Source organism: Oryzias melastigma, linkage group LG8, assembly GCF_002922805.2.
Source record: "Oryzias melastigma strain HK-1 linkage group LG8, ASM292280v2, whole genome shotgun sequence".
In the NCBI taxonomy this organism is placed as follows: domain Eukaryota; kingdom Metazoa; phylum Chordata; class Actinopteri; order Beloniformes; family Adrianichthyidae; genus Oryzias; species Oryzias melastigma.
The window spans coordinates 4,221,660-4,241,114 of record NC_050519.1 but is presented as its reverse complement, the minus strand read 5'-3'; the positions used below and the strand labels follow the sequence as shown (position 1 = coordinate 4,241,114).

Sequence of the window (19,455 nt, the reverse complement as noted above, 5' to 3'; positions counted from 1 at the left end):
AAATTTCATAAATACTAAAGTTAGACTATACGGCTCCTTCTAGGTTATGATCAGTAGAAAACAAGCCCAAATGGCTCTTTTACTGTTAAAAGTTGCCGACCCCTGTCCTAGAAAATGACACCGATTTTTTTATTTTGGTTAAAAACGACAATCATAGTTAAAAAAAACCACAGAGAATGCATTTAAAATAGATCAAAAGATGGTTGGAGTGGGACTTTAAAAGAAAACAAGAGTTACTTTTGACTCTTTATTTAAAAGACACCCCTTTTCCTCATCATAGCAGCAGAAAATCTGGTAAAACACCTGTTTTGCATCTGGAGATGGCCAATGATCGCACACAGAAATGTTTGAATTTAGGAAGACTCCAAATGTTGATCATTTATCTTCGGGGTCATGAGGGTCAGCAGCTGAAACGCTGGAGCCTGAAAAGGTTACCCTGGAAGTGCTGATTGTTAGGATCATCGAGCAGCTTCAAGGCCATCCATATCTACATTATTGATGACACTAATGGGACTAGAGCACATCAGTCATAGGAAGAGGGGAGGTGAAGTGGCACATTTTAAGTGCTAAATGCCCCCCCACTCATGGTCACATCCCCTCTACGCGGCGAGACTTGAAAACTGGAAAGCTGATCGTCACTGAAGTGTGGAAAATCAGAAAGAAGGTCATATTTTATTAATAAAGACACTGCACACCCCGTAGTTTTATGCTGGCCTTTGACTTTTATCATTTTAGCCTGAGATGAAGGCATTGATGCATAAACCGGTCGTACCTTTTCTACATGCAGCACTGAGAGAAATGAGCGGGAAGCCTGCACGCCGTGGCTGAAACAGACGAGGAGACGGCCTTTATAGTTCCACTCTGATCACCTTTTGATCCATTTAAAAATGTTTCCAGTGATTTTAAAAAAAGAATACAATTATGCTGTTTTTAGCTGCCAAAAAAGTGTCATTTTCTAGGACATAGTTTCTGCAGAGCGGTAATACAGTATTACTGTATCGCAGGGTTTAGGGGGCGAAGAAATACGCCAAATTGAATCCTGGATCTTATGGGAGTTTATTGACATATCTGTATTTTTTACCCCACATATGTTATATATGACAGCTTATTGTGTTAAAAAAAACTCTATTAGACTAATTTTGGATAAGAAATGCGATTTATAAAAGTGACTTTGTTAATGAGGTATGCAACAATGAACATTTATTAAATAGTTGTTTTTTCTAATGCAAACTATTGGGAAGCACTGATTCTGGCAGGTTGGATCAGCAGTGGGCGGACAGAGTCTGTGCCTCTCCTTATTTTATGTAGAACATGAGGTAAAAAATAAAATAAAATAAAATGAAAGATGACAGGAAACTCACAAAAGCCCCAAAATAAAGTATGTCATAATCAACCACATTCTTTTTGAACTTTTTGGAAAAAAAAAACGTTTGTGGATCTATTTGTCTACAATAGTGCGGCCACAAGTGATTATTTTAATAGTCGACTAATCACCGATTATTTTTTCTGATTAGTCGACTAATCGGGTCATGTGGAAACTGGTTGTAAAGCACACATCTTAACCATCAATAGACTAAAACTAACTAAAAACTAGAAATATAGCATTACCTGCGATAATGCTAGTGTTAAAGCTGTAAGCTGAATTTTCCCGCTGAAGATGCTAGTGCTGATAGCTGAAGATGCTGAAATGATAGCTAAAAATGCCGAAGTTGAGAGCTGAAATCACTGAGGCAAAAAGCTGAAAACGCTGAAGCTGATAGCAAGATAAATATTAGCTAAATGCAAAATTAGCCTAAAAAACGGAAAACAAGCTTAAGTTAGCCAAAACAGCTAGCATGTAAACTCCAAAATAGCCTAAAGAACCTGAATAAATGCCAAAATAATCCAAAAAGCTAGCATAACGCCATTATAACCTTCAGCTTTACTACACTCTGACTCCATATTATATAAACTAACGACTAATCGACTATTAAATTAGTTGTGGACTATTTTAATAGTCGATTAGTCGTATATCACGCAAATCTCCTTTTTTTTTAAGCTTTTAAGTGTAATATAATGTTAATACCTCACGTAAAACACACCAAATTTCTCCGCAGAGCTAGCACTGATCAGCAAAACACTTCTAGCTTTTTGGACTATTTTGGCATTTACTAAGGTTTTTTAGGCTATATTGGAGTTTAGCTAATATTTCAGCTATATGCTACCTATTTTAGCTGATTTGGGCTGTTTTCATAGATTAGACTATTTTTGAGTTTAGCCAATATTCTACTTTTAAGCTAGCTGCTTTGGCTAATTTATGCTTCTGTTCAGTTTTTAAGGCTATTTTGGAGTTTAGCTAATATTTCAGCTACATGCTACCCGTTTTAGCTAATTTAGGCTTTTTCAGTTTTTTTAGGCTATTTTAAAGTTTAGCTAATATTCCAGCTTTGCACTAGCTTTTTTTTTCCTAATTTAGGCTTTTTGGGAGTTTAGCTAAGATTTTAGCAACACGCTAGTTGCTTTGGCTAATTTAGGCAACTTTTACATTTTTTAAGCTAATTTGGCATTTAGCTAATATTTTAGCTGGCCATCACTTTCAGCATTTTCAGCTATTAGCTTCTACAGTTTCAGCCATCAACTTCAGTGTTTTAAGCTTTTAGCATTTTTATCTATCAATTTCAGCATCTATCAATATCATCACGAGCATCTTCAGTGAGCAAATTCAGGTTACAGCATTATCCCAGGTAATGCAAAATATTTAGTTTAGATTGGGGGTTGTGAGGGTCTGTAAGGTAACGGGAGAGAATGTAAACAAAGAGCTGATGGGAAATAAGTGGAGGCTAACTTCCATGCTATCACACACAATTCAGAGCCAAATATCTGATAAACTTTTCTTGCTCTGTAGGAAGTTTGTCTGAAAAACACTTTTATTTATTTAGGCTAAAAACATCATAATCATAATTAAAATATCACAATTTTACAATAGAAAAAAATAGAGTGTGACTTTAAGAAGAACAGCTTCACCTGATAGTTTTGCTAAAAACCGCTTGTTGATCCATTTCCCCTTCCAGTGGCACGACAGCCCTTTCTTAACTCTTTGATTACAAAATTAGCTTTTTTAGATTAGGTTTGACAGACCACCCTCAGAGGCTGTTGCTTCAATTACGCGGCGACAAACACTCTCTAGATTCACTTGAACACATCGAACATCTGTCAGCCGCTCGTCCAGCCTCCTACCTGCCTGTCTCCATATCGCTGCCTCCATCTGCCGCGCTCAGGCTGCCTGTATAATGTGACAGGCCTCGTCGGCGGCTCTACAGATGTTTACAAGGTGTTTAGTGCTTTGGTTGGTGCGACTGTGTACACACAATGCAGGAGCGAGTCCCGGGACATTGCAGCTCTGATGGAATGTTGCTCAACACGATGGAGAAAACTCATGTGGAGAAGCAGATAAGAGTTGCTCAATGGAGCCCACACGTGTGCAGCTTTATTTATAATTCCAGCAAGCCCCAATAATTTATTAAACAAAATTATTTCACACGGCGAGAAATTACTGCACGCTAGTGCTGCCACAAACCATTATTTTAATAGTTGACTAATCACAGATTATTTTTTCTGATTCCGAGTCGGCTCATGTGCAAGCTGGATTTTAAGGCACACATCTTAACCATGGTCAGCTTTAAACTAACAAAAAATGCTTATATAGCATTATCACAGGGTGAATGCTGTAAGCTAAATTTGGAAGCTGAAGATGCTAGTGCTGATAGTTGAAGAAGCTGAAATAGATAGCTGAAAACACTGAAGCTGATAGGCAGGGCAAACCATGGTTAAATGCAAAATTAGCCTAAAAACTGAAACAGGCTAAGTTAACCAAAACAACAAATATTAGCTAAACTCCAAAATAGCCTAAAAACTGAAAAAAGACAAAATTAGGCCAACATTTTATTGAATAATTTTTGTTATTTGTAAGCAGTGATATGTTTTTTAGTTAGATTTTATTGTAAAATTGTATTATGTAATCAGTTGTTTGTGGAAAAGTTTAATGTGTGAGTGGGTATTGAATGATTGTTTACATTTATATTTAAGTTTGCATTGTATTTATTTTTACTTGTTTGGGGACTACAGATGGAAACTAGCTTTGGCTATAATCTGGTGTGAAGCATCTTTAAAGTTTTTGCACATTGTCCCTGTCAAATAAACTACTTAGATAAAAATTATTTTAAAAAATATATTAGCTAAACTCCAAATTAGTCTAAAAAACTGAAAAAATCATAAATTAGCTAAAATAGCTAGCATGTAGCTGAAATATTAGCTAAACTCCAAATTAGCCAACAAAAAGTAAAACATTCTTAAATTAGCTAAAATAGCTAGCATGTAGCTGAAATATTAGCTAAACTCCAAATTAGCCAACAAAAACTGAAAAATTCCTACATTAGCCAAAATAGCTAGCATGTAGCTGAAATATTAGCTAAACTCCACATTATCTTTAAAAAACTGAAAAAATCATAAATTAGCTAAAATAGCTAGCATGTAGCTGAAATATTAGCTAAACTCCAAATTAGCCTACAAAAACTGAAAAATTCCTAAATTAGCCAAAATAGCTAGCATGTAGCTAAAATATTAGCTAAACTCCACATTATCTTTAAAAAACTGAAAAAATCCTAAATTAGCTAAAATAGCTAGCATGAAGCTGAAATACTAGCTAAACTCCAAATTAGCATAAAAAAACTGAAAAAGACTAAATAAGCCAAAATAGCTAGCATGTAGCTGAAATATTAGCTAAACTCCAAATTAGTCTAAAAACTAAAACATTCTTAAATTAGCTATAATAGCTAGCATGTAGCTGAAATATTAGCTAAACTCCAAATTAGTCTAAAAAAACTAAAACATTCTTAAATTAGCTATAATAGCTAGCATGTAGCTGAAATATTAGCTAAACTCCAAATTAGCTTAAAAAAACTGAAAAAATCCTAAATTAGCCAAAATAGCTAGCATGCAGCTGAAATATTAGCTAAACTCCAAATTAGCTTAAAAAAACTGAAAAAATCCTAAATTAGCCAAAATAGCTAGCATGTAGCTGAAATGTTAGCTGAACTCCAAATTAGTCTAAAAAACTAAAACATTATTAAATTAGCTAAAGTAGCTAGCATGTAGCTGAAATGCTAGCTAAACTCCAAATTAGTCTAAAAAACTAAAACATTACTAAATTAGCTAAAGTAGCTACCATGTAGCTGAATTATTAGCTAAACTTCAAAATAGCCTGAAAAGCTAGCAGAAAGCCATTACAACTTTCAACTTTACAACACTCTGACTCCATATGTTATAAAGTAACGACTAATGGACTATTAAATTAGTTGTCGACTTTAGTCGTCGATTAGTCGACTGATCGTGGCAGCCCTACTGCACGCCATCAAAAAGTAACACAGTTTGCAGAACGTTTGGTTTGACGCTTGCTCGGTTTTCCCTGTGAAACCCTGGAAGGTGACCGCTCTCCTGTGCGCCTCGTCACAGAAAGCGAAAGTGGATTTTGGAGACGCTGCCACGAATCTGAGCGGCGGGGTGTTTCTTTTCACCCCGTCAGCTGCTCTGCTCATTCACCCACCAACACGCAAGCTCTCCCGGCATGCATAATTCACAAGGCTTCCAATTATATCTGACAATAATTCTAGATGAACATGCAGCCTTAATGCAATATGTTTTGCCCCAAGGAGCTCTTAGAGCAGGAATAAGCTAATTTGAGGTCATCTCTTCCAAAACCTCTTGACACAAAATGTTCCTGGAGAGCAAATCTGAAGAGCCTGCAGTAATTGAAAGGAAACAGGGAACTGGACACCGCGGCTTTCAGCCCATCTGTACAAAAGTCAGAGTCTAAATCTTTATTGCCCCCAAAACCCTTCCCAAAAAAAATCTATAAAACGCACTGTGTCTAATGCTTTAAGTCGAAAATGAAGTTTGCAGAGTTCATCACTTCTGCAGGAGGTTCAGGAAACAAGCTGTCAAGAACTGACTCACTCTTTTGGGCACGGCAGCGCCGCTGTCCTGGACGGCAGACAGCTTCAGTCAGATTTAGTTTGGCTCAGATGGAAATCTTTAAATACATTTAGCGAAATATTGCCAAAAGATTTGAGCCTGTCAGAGGACGGCTGCTTTTGAGGCTGAGGATCATTTTTGTCATAGTGCCATCACTGATTAACTATCAAAGTTCATGCTGGCAGAGGGTTCGAAAGCTACTTTTGTTGTCACGGTCATAAGAAAAGATGTGACTGGTACCGGTCCGTGGGTCACTTGGTACCGGGTCACAGACAGAAAAATAAATAAACTTCAATTATTTCCGTTTAGCTTATTTTCTGATCCTTAAGGAAGTTTTATTTTGGAAAACTGACAGATTCTGTTAACAACATTTGTCTTGGTCATGTGACTTAAAGCGGCTGGCTGGATTGCTAAGCTAGTAGGCAAAAGCTAACAAAAACCACACAATAAAACATATTTGTAAAGTTTTTTCAGGGAGAAAAGAGTTAGTGAGGAAACTGAAGAAGAGCCTTTGACTTCAGGGAACAATAAAGCTGCTGCTTACAGACAAAACCGAGAGTCTCTCTTGACATACGGAATAATTCGGACAGTTCTCATGTACTACAAGCATCTAAAAATGTTAAAGATCTTGAGAGAGTAGATGCACAAACACTTCTCTCAGATCACAGCAGTTTACTTAGCGCCGCTCAAACACACAGAGATCAATAAAGTTATGAGCAAAACAAGCTTTTGACTCACGCCTCAGCGAGAGTACCACACTCAAACAGGAGTAAAAATCAGACTGTGTGTTAAGTCCTAATAAAGAAGCAATAAACAGGATCACTGTCATTAGATTTTAGATCCCACATTCCCAGTGGCCTTTTCTATCATGATTATGCAATTTTTTAGCCAAAAAAAGGTCAAAGTTTCTTCAGAGTGGCAGTAGAAATTCACCTCAGAGTTGAATCGGCACAGAGCAACCCCACCCACCCTTCCCCTCACCGTCGCTGAGAGCTCTCTGTTCCCGTTAGCAGCCCCAACCTAACATTTTCATCGCAACAAAAATGCAGATTAATACCAGAGTTATCCAGCTGACATTGTTTTCATCTACTCTCGATTCACAACAATTTGAATTAAAAAAATACTAATTTGAACTCAATTTTCTTTCCATATCATCAGAAAAATGACAAAATTTCTTTACATCTTCTCTCTAACATCTGCAGGTGAGACCTTCTCAGAGAACTACAGCGTCACAGAGAAGTGCACAGACTGCACTCAGTGTTTGGGTTTGATGCGGATGGTGGCGCCCTGCACCGACATCAGCGACGCAAAGTGTCAGTGCGACTACAACTTCTTCTTCAACCCCTTGTCCGGCCGCTGCGAGAGGTGCACGGTGTGCCCCAGGGGTCGGGGCGTGTACTCCCAGTGCGACCACTACCACGACACGATCTGCGAGGACTGTGTGGATGAGACGTACTCCGACCAGGATAGCTCCGTGGAGCCCTGCCTGCCCTGCACCATCTGCGAGGAGAACATAGAGACGCTGGAGTCTGAGTGCACGCCCACCACAGACACGGTGTGCTTCAGTAAGTCTGCAGCACGTTTAGTCACAGTGATGCTCGTTCAGGTGATCTTTTTTTATTCAAACAGGATTACACAAGTCAAAATCAAACTTTTTGAATTTGTGTCAGAACATGATTGAAACCAGATGCAGTGGATGGAGGTAATCTTAAAGCTAAAGTAGCGCACTTATCCATATGTAAAGCCATGAGGTCTTCTGGTATTCTTATTGTTACCTTTGTTTTAACCACATCAGGTTGAACTGGACATTTAAGGGTCAAATAACAGAATGTTTTAACAGCAAATCGACTTTTAGGTTTTTGAAAATCTGGCTGTATTACTTGAATTTGAAAGGAGTTCCACCATTTTTTTTTCTCTTTAATCCACAACAACAAAGCACTCAAACAATTAAAAGAAGTGCCCAGCTTCATCTTCTAAGTATATTTGATCCAAGCAAGTCCAAAACTGCAATTAGGAGCTTTAATTTCAGAGAAAAACAAATGACAATGATGATGAGATGCTTCTGCTGCCATAGATGTATGGCGTTACTTATTAGTTGAATTAAGACATCTCCACGCACGTATCAAACATTCCTCGAGGACAATTCAGCCCTCCACGAGTGCTTTTTGCTCCTGCGCATTCATGTTTCATCCTCTCGCGAGCAGAAAAAGTCATCTGTCTAAATCTGCTTGCGTGAGCTGGTCCCTCGGCACGAGTGATACGTGGGCGCTAGCAGCAATATGGCAAGCTAAAAGGGTCAATAATTGCCAAGAAAAACAAGAGAATCTGGCTACAGAGAAAAAATATGGTGCCTGAAAATTATTTGCGGAAGCCCCTCCCCCTGCCGGAGCCGGCCGCATTAGAAACTTGTTTTAAGCTTTCAACCTTTTTTCCCAGTTTCTTCTCTTTTATCGACCATTTTTGTTGCTTTTTTCTTAGTGAAAGAGTAAAAAATGGCATTTCAGGGCTCTGATCATGTGATTCAAGCAGAAAAAATGGCCCTTTCGCCGCCTCTTTCTCCAGAGGTAAACGGGTGTAGCTATACAAATTTGAACTCTTGTTAATATTGACTTGAAATAAATTAAACAATTAAAGTTTTCTCTCCCATTTAACAGTAAACTGCTAGAAGTAGTGGTAGTTTTTTAAAGGGTTTCCTAAAGTTTAGGAAATTTCTGCTTACGTAACCGGCTAAAGTTACGATTTCCTCTCCGGCTAGAGATGAATTCTGGCGCCATCTTGCATGTGACCAGAGGCCCCTCAGGAAAAATGAAGTAAAAAAACGGCGTATTGGCCATGAAAAACACAGCTTTTAACACACTTTTTAAAAGTAGTACGTAAATCACGCCATCTTGTGTTGTCCCAAAATGTGCATTAAAAGAGGCGTTTTTCATGGCCAATACGCCATTTTTTACTGCGCTTTTCCTGGCGATTGCCATACATGTGCCTGAGGGAGCAGCTCTTGCACACTTAAGTACTCAGTCTCTCACACGCGATGATTTTTTCTGCTCGTGGACGAATTGTCCGCAAGGAATGTTTGATACGTGCGTGGAGATGTCTTATTTCTGCATGGAGTTTTGTCTAATAAATAGCGGCATTTAGATGGTGAAAATGTTGTTTGGAGCTTAAACCTGAATAGAGAATGCAAACATGAGTTTGTTTGTACCCGAGCACAAATTAGCCGTGTAGGAACCTCTAGCTAAGTCGCTTCAGAACCACAAATTGGATTCAAAGTTATTTCAAGCTGGTGAGTGATACCTGTGCACTAGCAGCAATATGGCAAGCCAAAAGGGTCAATAATCGTCAGGAAAAACGGAGCAAAAAACGGCATATTGGCAATAAAAAAATGCTGCTTTTAACTCACGTTCTAAAAGTAGGACGTAAATTACACTGTCTTGTGTTTCCCCAAAACTTGCCTTAGAAGCGGCGTTTATCCTGGTGATTATTGACCTCTTCGGCTTGCCATACACACGTGGTTGAGAGATCCTTTCATGCTCGGGGAAGTGAACGGTCTTTCATGCGATGACTTTTCCTGCATTTAAACACGAGCGCACAGAAGCAGAAAGGTCTGAATTGTCCGCGAGGAATGTTTGATACGTGCGCTGAGATGTCTTATTTTGGCGTGGAGTTTTGACTAATAAATAATGCAATATAGATGGAGAAGATGTTGTTTGGAGCTTAAATACCTGAACGCAGCAGGCAAATTTGTTTGTTCCTGAGCACAAATTAGGCGTGTAGGAACCTCCAGCTGAGCAGCTTCAGAACCACAAACTGGATTTAAAGTTATTTCAAGCTGACTTTGAGGCGTCATACATTAGCTGCTGAGGGCGGGGGGTGACGGGGGTGGCTAAAAGGTCAAGCTGGTCAGACTTTCAAACTGCCGGGAGTTTAAAGTTTTAGCCTTAAAAGGTCACAACCTGCTGCTGAGTCCACACAGAGGCGATCAATAACGCTCTCGGGCGGCGGGCGGAGTCGAGCTGCTGGTGTCGGCCGGTGGAGGGCCCAAGGAAGCTGTAAATTTTCCCGGGTCAGGCCAGGCATAAAATTGACCTGATCCTCGCTTTGTTTGGCATCTCTCTGGATATCCAAGATAAAAATCTGCCCTTGAAGCCATAACAAGAAAACAGAGAGTGTGAAATCTCATCTTTAGAACCCTGACAGACGAAAAATGTATTTTATTTGTTCCTATACGTTTTTCACAAACAGAAATATCCCTGCAGAGGTTTTATTCTTTAATCCTATCATTACGAGGCTTCATGGTTTTTAAGCCCCCACACATTCACTTTCACACAAGTGTGTTATGGTATTCAACCATAAAAAGATCCGTCAGCAACTGTGGTAACTTCCAGGAGTCATTCGGGGTGTTGAACCTTCACTTTTAATGGCCTGAAAACTAACAAACTGTTGAGTGATAAGACTTGGAATGATTGACGAATGAGGAAAAACAGTAAATAATATCATCAATGACTCGACAACTTTTCCTAGCATGCAGCCAAGAGGTGCAACATCATCAGAAAATCCCCACCAAAGCAACACAAACAAGACTCATTTTCATTCCTGACTGCGTTTTACATAACGAGTCGCCAGATGATGTTCATACAGTAAATGCTTTCTGCAATAACCGCAGATATCTGCTCACTGCATCAACAACACAGCTGTTTCAGAGCCCACCCAAGGAGCTCAACTTTGACCCACCTCGTCCTGAGTGACAGAAACACAGAAGCAATAACGCTGCAGATTGGGGACAGCATCATCGTGACTTTATGAAAGGGGAGCCCTGTCTGATGGCACTGCTGGGTGTGCAGTAATGGCTTCGCTCACATATGGAGCGGTGATGCTTCCAGGCTTCTATGGTGGTCTCTGATGGATGTTCATACCAATTTGTTTTCTGCAGAGCAAAAATGTTCCTCTCTGGGATTTAGTTTCTGCATTTCTCCCATTTTTTTTCTTTTTATCCCACTTTAGTTAAGATTGTGATTGGAGTTTTCAATTCCCCAAATCCCCAGTTCATATCCAGCTGTCAGCAAGTGTCAATTACGAGATACAATGACAGCGACAGAGCGGTGGAAACAGACAGGGAGCTGCAGCAGATGTGCTGTGCTGGTATTCTATGCTGAGGGGTCGATATGAGTCCTGGGATTTCTTCTGCTCACACTCAGGTTTCGCTGAGTGACCTCTACGAGCTCCCACACATGACTGGGAGACGTGCACACGCTGACAAGCTTCAGACACACAAAACATTTTTCATTAGTGGTGCCACAAATGATTATTATATTAGTCGACTAATCAACGATTATCTTTTCCGATTAGTCGACTAATCAGGTCGACTAATCAATAATCATGTGCAAACTGGATTTAAAGCACACATCTGAACCATCATTAGCTTTAAACTAACTAAAAACTAGATATATAGCATTACCTGTGATAATGCTAGTGTGAATGCTGTAAGCTGAATTTGGCCGCTGCAGATCCTAGTGCTGATGGCTGAAGATAATGAAATTAATAGCTGAAATCACTGAAGCTAATAACTGAAATTGCTGAAGCCAACTAAAATGTTATTTAAATGCAAAATTATCCCTAAAAAAAAAAAAGCATTAGTTAGCCAAAACAGCTAGCACATAGCTGAAATATTAGCTAAACTCCAAATAAGCCAAAAAATGAAAAAAGCCGAAGCTAGCCAAAACAGCAAGCAAGTAGCTGAAATATTAGCTAAATTCAAAAATAGCCTAAAATATGAAAAAATCATAAATATGCCAAAAATAGCTAGCATATAGCTGAAATATTAGCTAAACTCCAAATTAGCTAAAAAAGAAAAGAAAAAAGCCTACATTAGCCAAAACAGCTAGCACGTACTGGTAGCTGAAATGTTAGTTAAACTCCAAAATAACCTAAACACTGAAAATAACCTAAGTTAACCAGAACACCTAGCACGTAGCTGAAATATCAGCTGAACTCCAAGTTAGCCAAAAAAATGAAAAAAAGCCTGCATTAGCCAAAACAGTTAGCACGTAGCTGAAATATTAGCCAAAATCCAAAATGGCCTAAAAACTTGAAAATAATCCTAAATTGACCAAAAATAGCTAGCATGTAGCTGAAAAAATAGCTAAAATCCAAAACAGCCTAAAACTGAAACATTCCTAAAGTAGCCAAAAATAGCTAGCATGTAGCTGAAATATTAGCCAAACCCAAAATTAGCCTAAAAAACCTCACTGAATGCCAAAATAGTCCAAAAACGTAGCAGAATGCCATTATAACTTTCAACTTTACTACACTCCGACTCCATATAATATAAAGTATAGACTAATCGAATATTAATTTAGTTGTCGACTATTTTAATAGTCGATTAGTCGACTAATTGTGTCGGCCCCATTTTCCATGAGAACCCAAAGATTGATGCAGTGCCTCCTCCTGCCGGGTCTAATTTTTCCAGATTTTTGGTGAAATCCAGGCAGCTTTGGAGAATCTTTGATGTTCCCTTCTTAAGGTTACTGTCCGCTTTGGCTCCGTCACTGTTTATCCAGGAGGTGCTGTTCACGCTCCACTTCAGCTGGAAATGTTTAGCACGTGTTTGTCTGCCGCAGCCAGAGAGGCAAAGATTAAAACCACAGATATCGCTGCTTTCTGGTCAGACGCTGCTCATCACATCTCTTTCCGGACGGGCTGGTGGAGTGGCGGAAGGTGCGCATGCAGCGTGCTTTCAACGCCTCCGTCACTGCAGCATAATTACTAGCGCTAATCAGAGCACTTTACAGCAGCTCCTCTGTTCGTCTGAACCCCCTCCTCACGTTCTGCTCACACTCCCCCTCTTCCTATTAACTCCCTTCAACAGAAGACAGAGCGCTGGCTTGAATAATTGGCAGGACGTGTGTGTGTGTGTGATGGATGTGTGCGACAGGCAGTGGAGATAGGAGCCGAGTGGAGACAGAGGGAGAGTGTTTGGCGGCTGATAAAGAGGTCATTGTGCATGTGCGGCGCATGATAGTTGCTCATCTCCACCCTGAACTCTAAGCGGGCGCGCATGGGACGGGGGGTTAGCCTCTCTGTAAAGACCTGAGTGGCTCATAAAAATGAAAACTTTAACTCTGACCTCCTCGTCATGTCCACACCCTGCCATCAAACATTTCCTTGTCTGCTCTGGTAAAGGTCAGGGTTGATTTTTTCTTTCGTGAGTGTCTTAGGGTTCATTCAGACTGGAAAAGTCTGTTGGTAAGGTCAGAGTCTGTTTAATTTGGTCCAGATCGAGTCCTGAACCTTGCATTTGGTCCCTTTCAACCTGACGTTTGCTTCGAGGTAAAGCACATGACTAAAGATCTCTTCAGTCATTGGAAAGTAATTATGAGGGCTTCTTACAATGGAAGTTCTTTGTAATCCTTGTTAGGATACTCAACTTTATATTTCGCTTACCAAATTTGAACGTGTGTATCGATAAGTGTTTAAGACATATAGATTGTTGGGAGAGGAGTGAAGCAATGTGTAAAAGTGGTTTTAACTAGCCTGTATTCATCCGACCATAATTCAATGAGCTGGTGTTGCATCATTTCTACTCTGTTTACATTCCGTAAAGTTCGGCTACAGTGGCCTTATTAGTCCAGTTGTTTTATTTCCGAGCATGAAGCTTATTTAGGCAGAAAAAAACAACACATTCTTATCCCCAAGTCTTTGACATTTTGGGCGTCCCCAACTCGCCGTTTTTTTGACAAGCTGGCTGTTCGTAAATTTCAACGGTACTGGATTCATGCAGTATCATCATTATTATAACCCGGCACCGGATGGGGTACTGGATGCGGGACCAGGTGTAAACCGTGCCCGGACGGGAACCAGTACAGGGTTAGGGTACTGGACCGGTTACGGTTCACGGCCTGGAGGTTGGGGACTCGTGATGTAATCAGTACAGCCAGCAGGCAAAAAAAAAACGAGTTGGGACACCCAAAACATCAAAAAGTGACGCCAAGGGGTCCTTAACCAAACATCAATATGTGACGAGTTGGGAGTGAGAATTTGTTGAAAAAACCTATGTTGCATTCACACCGGACGCGACTTGTGCAGCAGTTTTATTTGTTAGGTCAACATACAGCTGCGATCTGAGGTCTTGCGGCGTGATGTGGTTGACACAACACATCAACCAATCATGGACACCACTTTGATCATGTGTCGTCTTCAGTGACTCAATCAAAGGGTAGAAATAAAGATTCATCATGGACCCTTAACGCATGCATTTTCCTAGCCGGCTGGGGCCGAGGGGTTGATGGAGACTGCTCCAGGTTGCCGTTGGGCGAAGCTGGGAAATAGCCTGGACAGGTCCCCAGCCTGTCACGGAGCCCATGGAGCTGGAGCAATTGCACCTGCTACGCTAGCCAGGCGGCCAGTGGACAGTGTAGCGAGCACTGCCACCCAGGGGTCCGGCAGAGCTAGCAGGGTCACCGCCTCAGCTGCCGCTTCCTGGGCAGCCGAGCTCACTATGCTGAGGCCCCGCGGGTGCCATCATTGCTGGCACAATCGCTCTAGCTCCATGGGTTTGTGTTGCTTTATTTTCCATCAAGACAATAATACAAAGATTCTCCAGTTTTATTTTTATTTTTTCCTTTTCTGGTTAATACTCAAACTGGGCCACAGACAGTCAAAAGAAATGTTTAAAACGGACGTCATTCAGGCGCAGCCTTCCATGCCGGAGTGAAATAAACCGCAGTCCGAGAGACTCTGAAAGATCTGGTGAACCCAGACGCTTTCCTGCACCTCTGTAGAGCTCTCCAAAACATATAAACCAAAGCTAATCGCTCGACACTGTCCATGTTTTCCAAGATGTGTCAACAAACGAAGTCCAGAAAAACTCTGGCGGTTGCTCCGTGGCCGGGGCGTCACGCCGTCGAGCAGTAAATTTGATGTACTTCAAAAGAGAGGCGGCAGACACGAATTTGACGAGCGAATTGTGTCCGGTGTGAGTGCAGCATTAGAGCAAACCGAAGCTCAGTCTGATTGGAAACTAACCAAGACCATCTTGAAAAATGGGTTCAAGAGTAGTTCCCAGTCCCGGACCAGGGTCTGGTCAGACTGAAAATTGGTCGGGGGAAACAAACTCTGGTTCATTTTAGCAAACCAAATGTGTCCAGTCGAATACACCCTTAAACTCAGAGTGGAACTGTTAATCATTCAGGTATGCCAAGTAACCTCCTCGGCTTTTTATTCTTCGGAGTGCAACCGTCTGCATTTACAGCCTGAAACCAGGAAAAGGACAATAGAGATGTTGCATTCTGTGTTGAGTCAGGTTTATGTGAAGCATACCCTCAGGAGAGCCGTAACCTCGGCGTGGACTGAGAAGGTCAATTTACGGCTTTTGTTGAGGTGGGACGGATGGAAGTATACAGTACATCTGTGCAGGAAGAGCTTCACCGAGCACCAATAAAGATGTGGGATGACCGATAATCCAGAGCCGTAAAGCTACTTCTCAGATTGACCATCTGCACATTTAAACCCTTTTTCACACCTTCCATTCACACGTTATTCCATTTGCAAGCTCATGTTGCATTGCTAATAGCATTAGCGAGGCCTGCATGGGGCAGATGATGTATGGGAGAGCAGAGGAAACCTGACTACATCCGAGGGAAGGTCAAGAGACGCATGTAATACAGACGCCGATGTTCCACCGTACTCCCGACGTTTCCTCCTTTTAGACAGATCTGAATCAATAGCGCTGCTTTAAATAGCTCCGTGTCTCCAGTCTGCATGTTTCTAAGTATGGTGTGCACATGTGCGGGATCGTTCTGAAAGATGCTTTCTAATATTACAGTAAACCAAGACTCTAGCGAGAGGCAGGACTGCTTTGTCATCGCCACGCGGTCGGACAGAGCAAAGCGGACCCTCAAAAACAAACAGACGTCCGTATAAGCTGCACGTGAAGATCCCTCTGGCCTTTTTAAATGAGTTACTGTTTTTAAATTATGCAGCAGATCAATGTGGAGAAACTTGACTATCTGCCACGTGAGAAAGAGCCTTTGGCTGCAACGGTCCACTTTGTTCTTTATGTCCATTTTAGCCTTCGGCAATTAATTCATGATGTTTTTTTTAACACTGAGTGCTTTTAGTTTGGAATCTTCAGGCTTTATTGCACTGGAAACCAGGCAATGGATTTAGCCAACCTCACAATGGGGTGAAGATAGAATATTAGGGGTGTTTTGAGAGTTTGGGGTGTTATATCCCTCTTCATTACGTTCAATGAATCTATCCTCTCCTTTGGTTGACAACTTGGGACAGGCACAAGCAGGGCACTGGCTTGTGGCCTGTTGACGTTTGCAGTTATTTTTTTAAAATCTTTTTTATATCTGTCTATTCATCTGTCTGTCCATCCATCCATCCTGCTTTTTTGTCCTGCAAAATATTTTTTATTTCATTTAACCTTTGTATTTTGTTGCTTTTTTTGTTCATTTTAATTTTAATTTTATTGTTTTTATTTCTTAACCCTATAATGCCTGTTGTCTCAAATATGCGACAAACCAAATCAGCTATGAAATTACTTACATGTAGCATTTACTTACAAGCAAAAACATAGATGAATATCCGTCTTCATAGCTGGAAATACATTCAGGCGTTAAGGGGTTCCACTAAATTTAGATTTTTATGGGCCATCACAATTTGGTGGTGCTGGTTGGGAAATTATCCCTATTTCCCCACACTTTTTGTCTAATAACCAGGTTTCCTACTTCCTCCTACTCTAGTAGAATCCTCAACTGAATTTTCATCACAAAATCCTTTTAAAACAAAAATTTGCGACTGTTTCAAACAAAAATATTTCAATTATTTACTGAATTTTTCCCAGGAAATTCTTAGCAACTGTTTCCTCTTTGTTTCCGAGCAGCTTAGATGAAACTGTGAAAAAGTTCTGAGGATTGTTCAGAAAAACCAGGACATAGTTTCTGGATGTTAAATTATTAAAATGTGATTTTTGAGGTGCTGAGAGAATCAGACATGGAACTTTAATTTCCAACGACTCATGAGGGTGGAGATGCAAATCTATGAGGAGGACACTTCAAAGTGTCAGCTTTCTCTCCAAAAAGTCATTGAGAGAAATGTGTCACGTAAACTGAATAAATAAAGATTTTCCGGCTTTTTTTATTTGAATTATGATGTATCAACATCCTATTGAATATATATATTATTAATGAAGCATTAAGTAGACCTCTCCTTTGGCTCTCACTTTAATCTTGGGTGCTTACGTAAGATAAAACCTGCTGCAGTTAAACAGCATGGGTTTTCATGGGAACGGTCCAAATCAACATTCATAATTGAAATACTGCTCATAACTGCACATTAGAGTGCTGTAAAACATGAATTAAGTGCTGATTTGGGAAAGCAGCTCGCAGCCCTCAAAAATGCTAATATTTAGGAACAAATCCAAAGGAATTTGGGGTTGAGGCCCCTCGTCTTTGGCCTTGAAAGGAGCTTCAGGGGTCCCCCTGAGGTTAATCCTGCGACAAAGCTAATGAGCAGCAGCCCGAGGTTCTGCTGAGAGCTTCAGAATCTGAACCGGGCTGCATGTTTCTGTCCTCAGTGGAGTTTTTTGGATGCTTGATCAAATCCTAAGAGGATGAGGAATCCGTGGGCTGCTCTGCTCAGTTTTTGATCATCTTACAGAATAATTGCAGCGTTGGTAGCTGTTCTCCAGAACAGCAGCGAGGACTGATGGATTGGGAGATTTAAGCAGTTCATCAGAATGGACGCGGTGCTGATGCAGGATGGGAAATGTTACAGAGTCATTAATGAAGCACAAACCAACAGGGTATCTGCAGATCTATGGAAAAAAAGGTCTGTAGGTCCTTTGCCGTGATGGAAACCAGACTTCCAGTAGCAAAGATAACTCATCATCGTTCTGGCCTCGGCGAAGGCTAAGCTGCAAAAGGTGACCTCACTAAAGCAGCAGATCCTGCTCCTCAAGATGTTAATGATCATGTGCAGACATCACCCACACTAAGGATGTGGTGAGAAAAAACTTTGCCCCACTAGTTAAGAATCACACATTCTTCCTTTGTTGCACGCAGCGGTCCAGCCAGAACCCATCTGTCTATCAGAAACAGCTGCAGCATGTGTGCAGGCTATCTGGTAACCACACCCTAAAAAACAAGGCCGCTGCAAATAAAGATCTCTCATAAGTGGATTGTTTTGATCCAAAGAGGTTCTGCATAGATGTGGTGCTGCACTGACTTCACCTCCAAGTTCAAGTGAGGGATAATGGCCGACGAGATGTCCATTATCAGAAATGAACCGACGATTCCACCATCACTTACGAAGGAAATAAATATTAAATCACATCTTTGTACTTTTCTTGCTATTTTTAATGGTTTAAGTAATTTTTTCTCAAGAAGCTGCCTATTTAGTATGTGGTATAATCTGTTGTCATGGTAACAGCTACAGAATCTGCCTCTCTCAGTGGAGGAAACAGGTGCATATGCTGAACGCCATAAGTGATACAAAGCATGATTACGGTCTTACTGTTGTATTAAACTGTAGAATAACGTATGTCCATCTATGTTCCATGTTTCTGTTGAATTACTGGACACTTTATTAGCTGTCTAACTGCTCATTAATGCAAATTTCTAATCAACCAATCATACAGCAACGACTCAATGCATTTGGGCATGTAGACTTGGTCAAGAAGACGATCTTCTGTACTTCAAACCGAGTATCAGAATGGGGAAGAAAGATGGTTGAAATGACTTTGAACGTGGCGTGGTTGTTCAACAGATTCTCACTCCCAACTCATCACATATTAATATTTGGTTAAGGACCCCTCCGCGTCACTTTTTGACGTCTCGGGTGTCCCCAACTTGTCGTTTTTTGATGTGCTGGCTGTTCCCATTAAGCCACTTGTCCCCAACCCCCTAAGCCTGGAACGGTCAAGTACTGAGTACTCTGATCCAGTACAGCGTCTGGTACGGCATCTGTTGCTGCCGGGTAAAGTTAGGGTACCAGTACAGACCACGTCCCAGAGACCCGTCCGCGTGCGGTACCACGCCTGGTACTGCATCCCGAGGGTTGTGAACCCTTGATTTTACAAACAGCCAGCACATCAAAAAACGGAGAGTTGGGGACACCCAAAGTGTAAAAAAGTGACGCAGAAAGGTATTTAACCAGAAGTGAATATGTGATGAGTTGGGAGTAAGAATGTGTTAGGTTATTTTATGTGATGGGATGGTGTGAGTATTTCAAAAACTGATGATCTTCTGGGATTTTCACCCACAACCATCTCTAGGGTTTACAGAGAATGGTCAGAATAAGAGAAAATATCCAGTGAGCAGCAGTTCTGCTGATGCCAGAGGTCAGAGGAGAATGGCCAGACTGGTTCCATCTGATAGATAGGTAGATGATATGGGGGATATTTTCTTGGCCCCCTTTAGGCCCTTTGATTCCAACGCCACAGCC

At 40.8% G+C, this 19,455-nt stretch overlaps 1 protein-coding gene across 1 annotated transcript in view; it reads left to right on the top strand.

Moving 5' to 3' along the window:
• ngfra (nerve growth factor receptor a (TNFR superfamily, member 16)) overlaps nt 1-19,455 on the top strand; it is a 42,051-nt gene that overhangs the window by 8,041 nt on the left and 14,555 nt on the right. Inside the window, exon 3 of the mRNA XM_024271951.2 lies at nt 7,212-7,574. Coding sequence (XP_024127719.1) covers nt 7,212-7,574 — 363 coding nt within the window. The remainder of the gene's footprint in view (nt 1-7,211; nt 7,575-19,455) is intronic.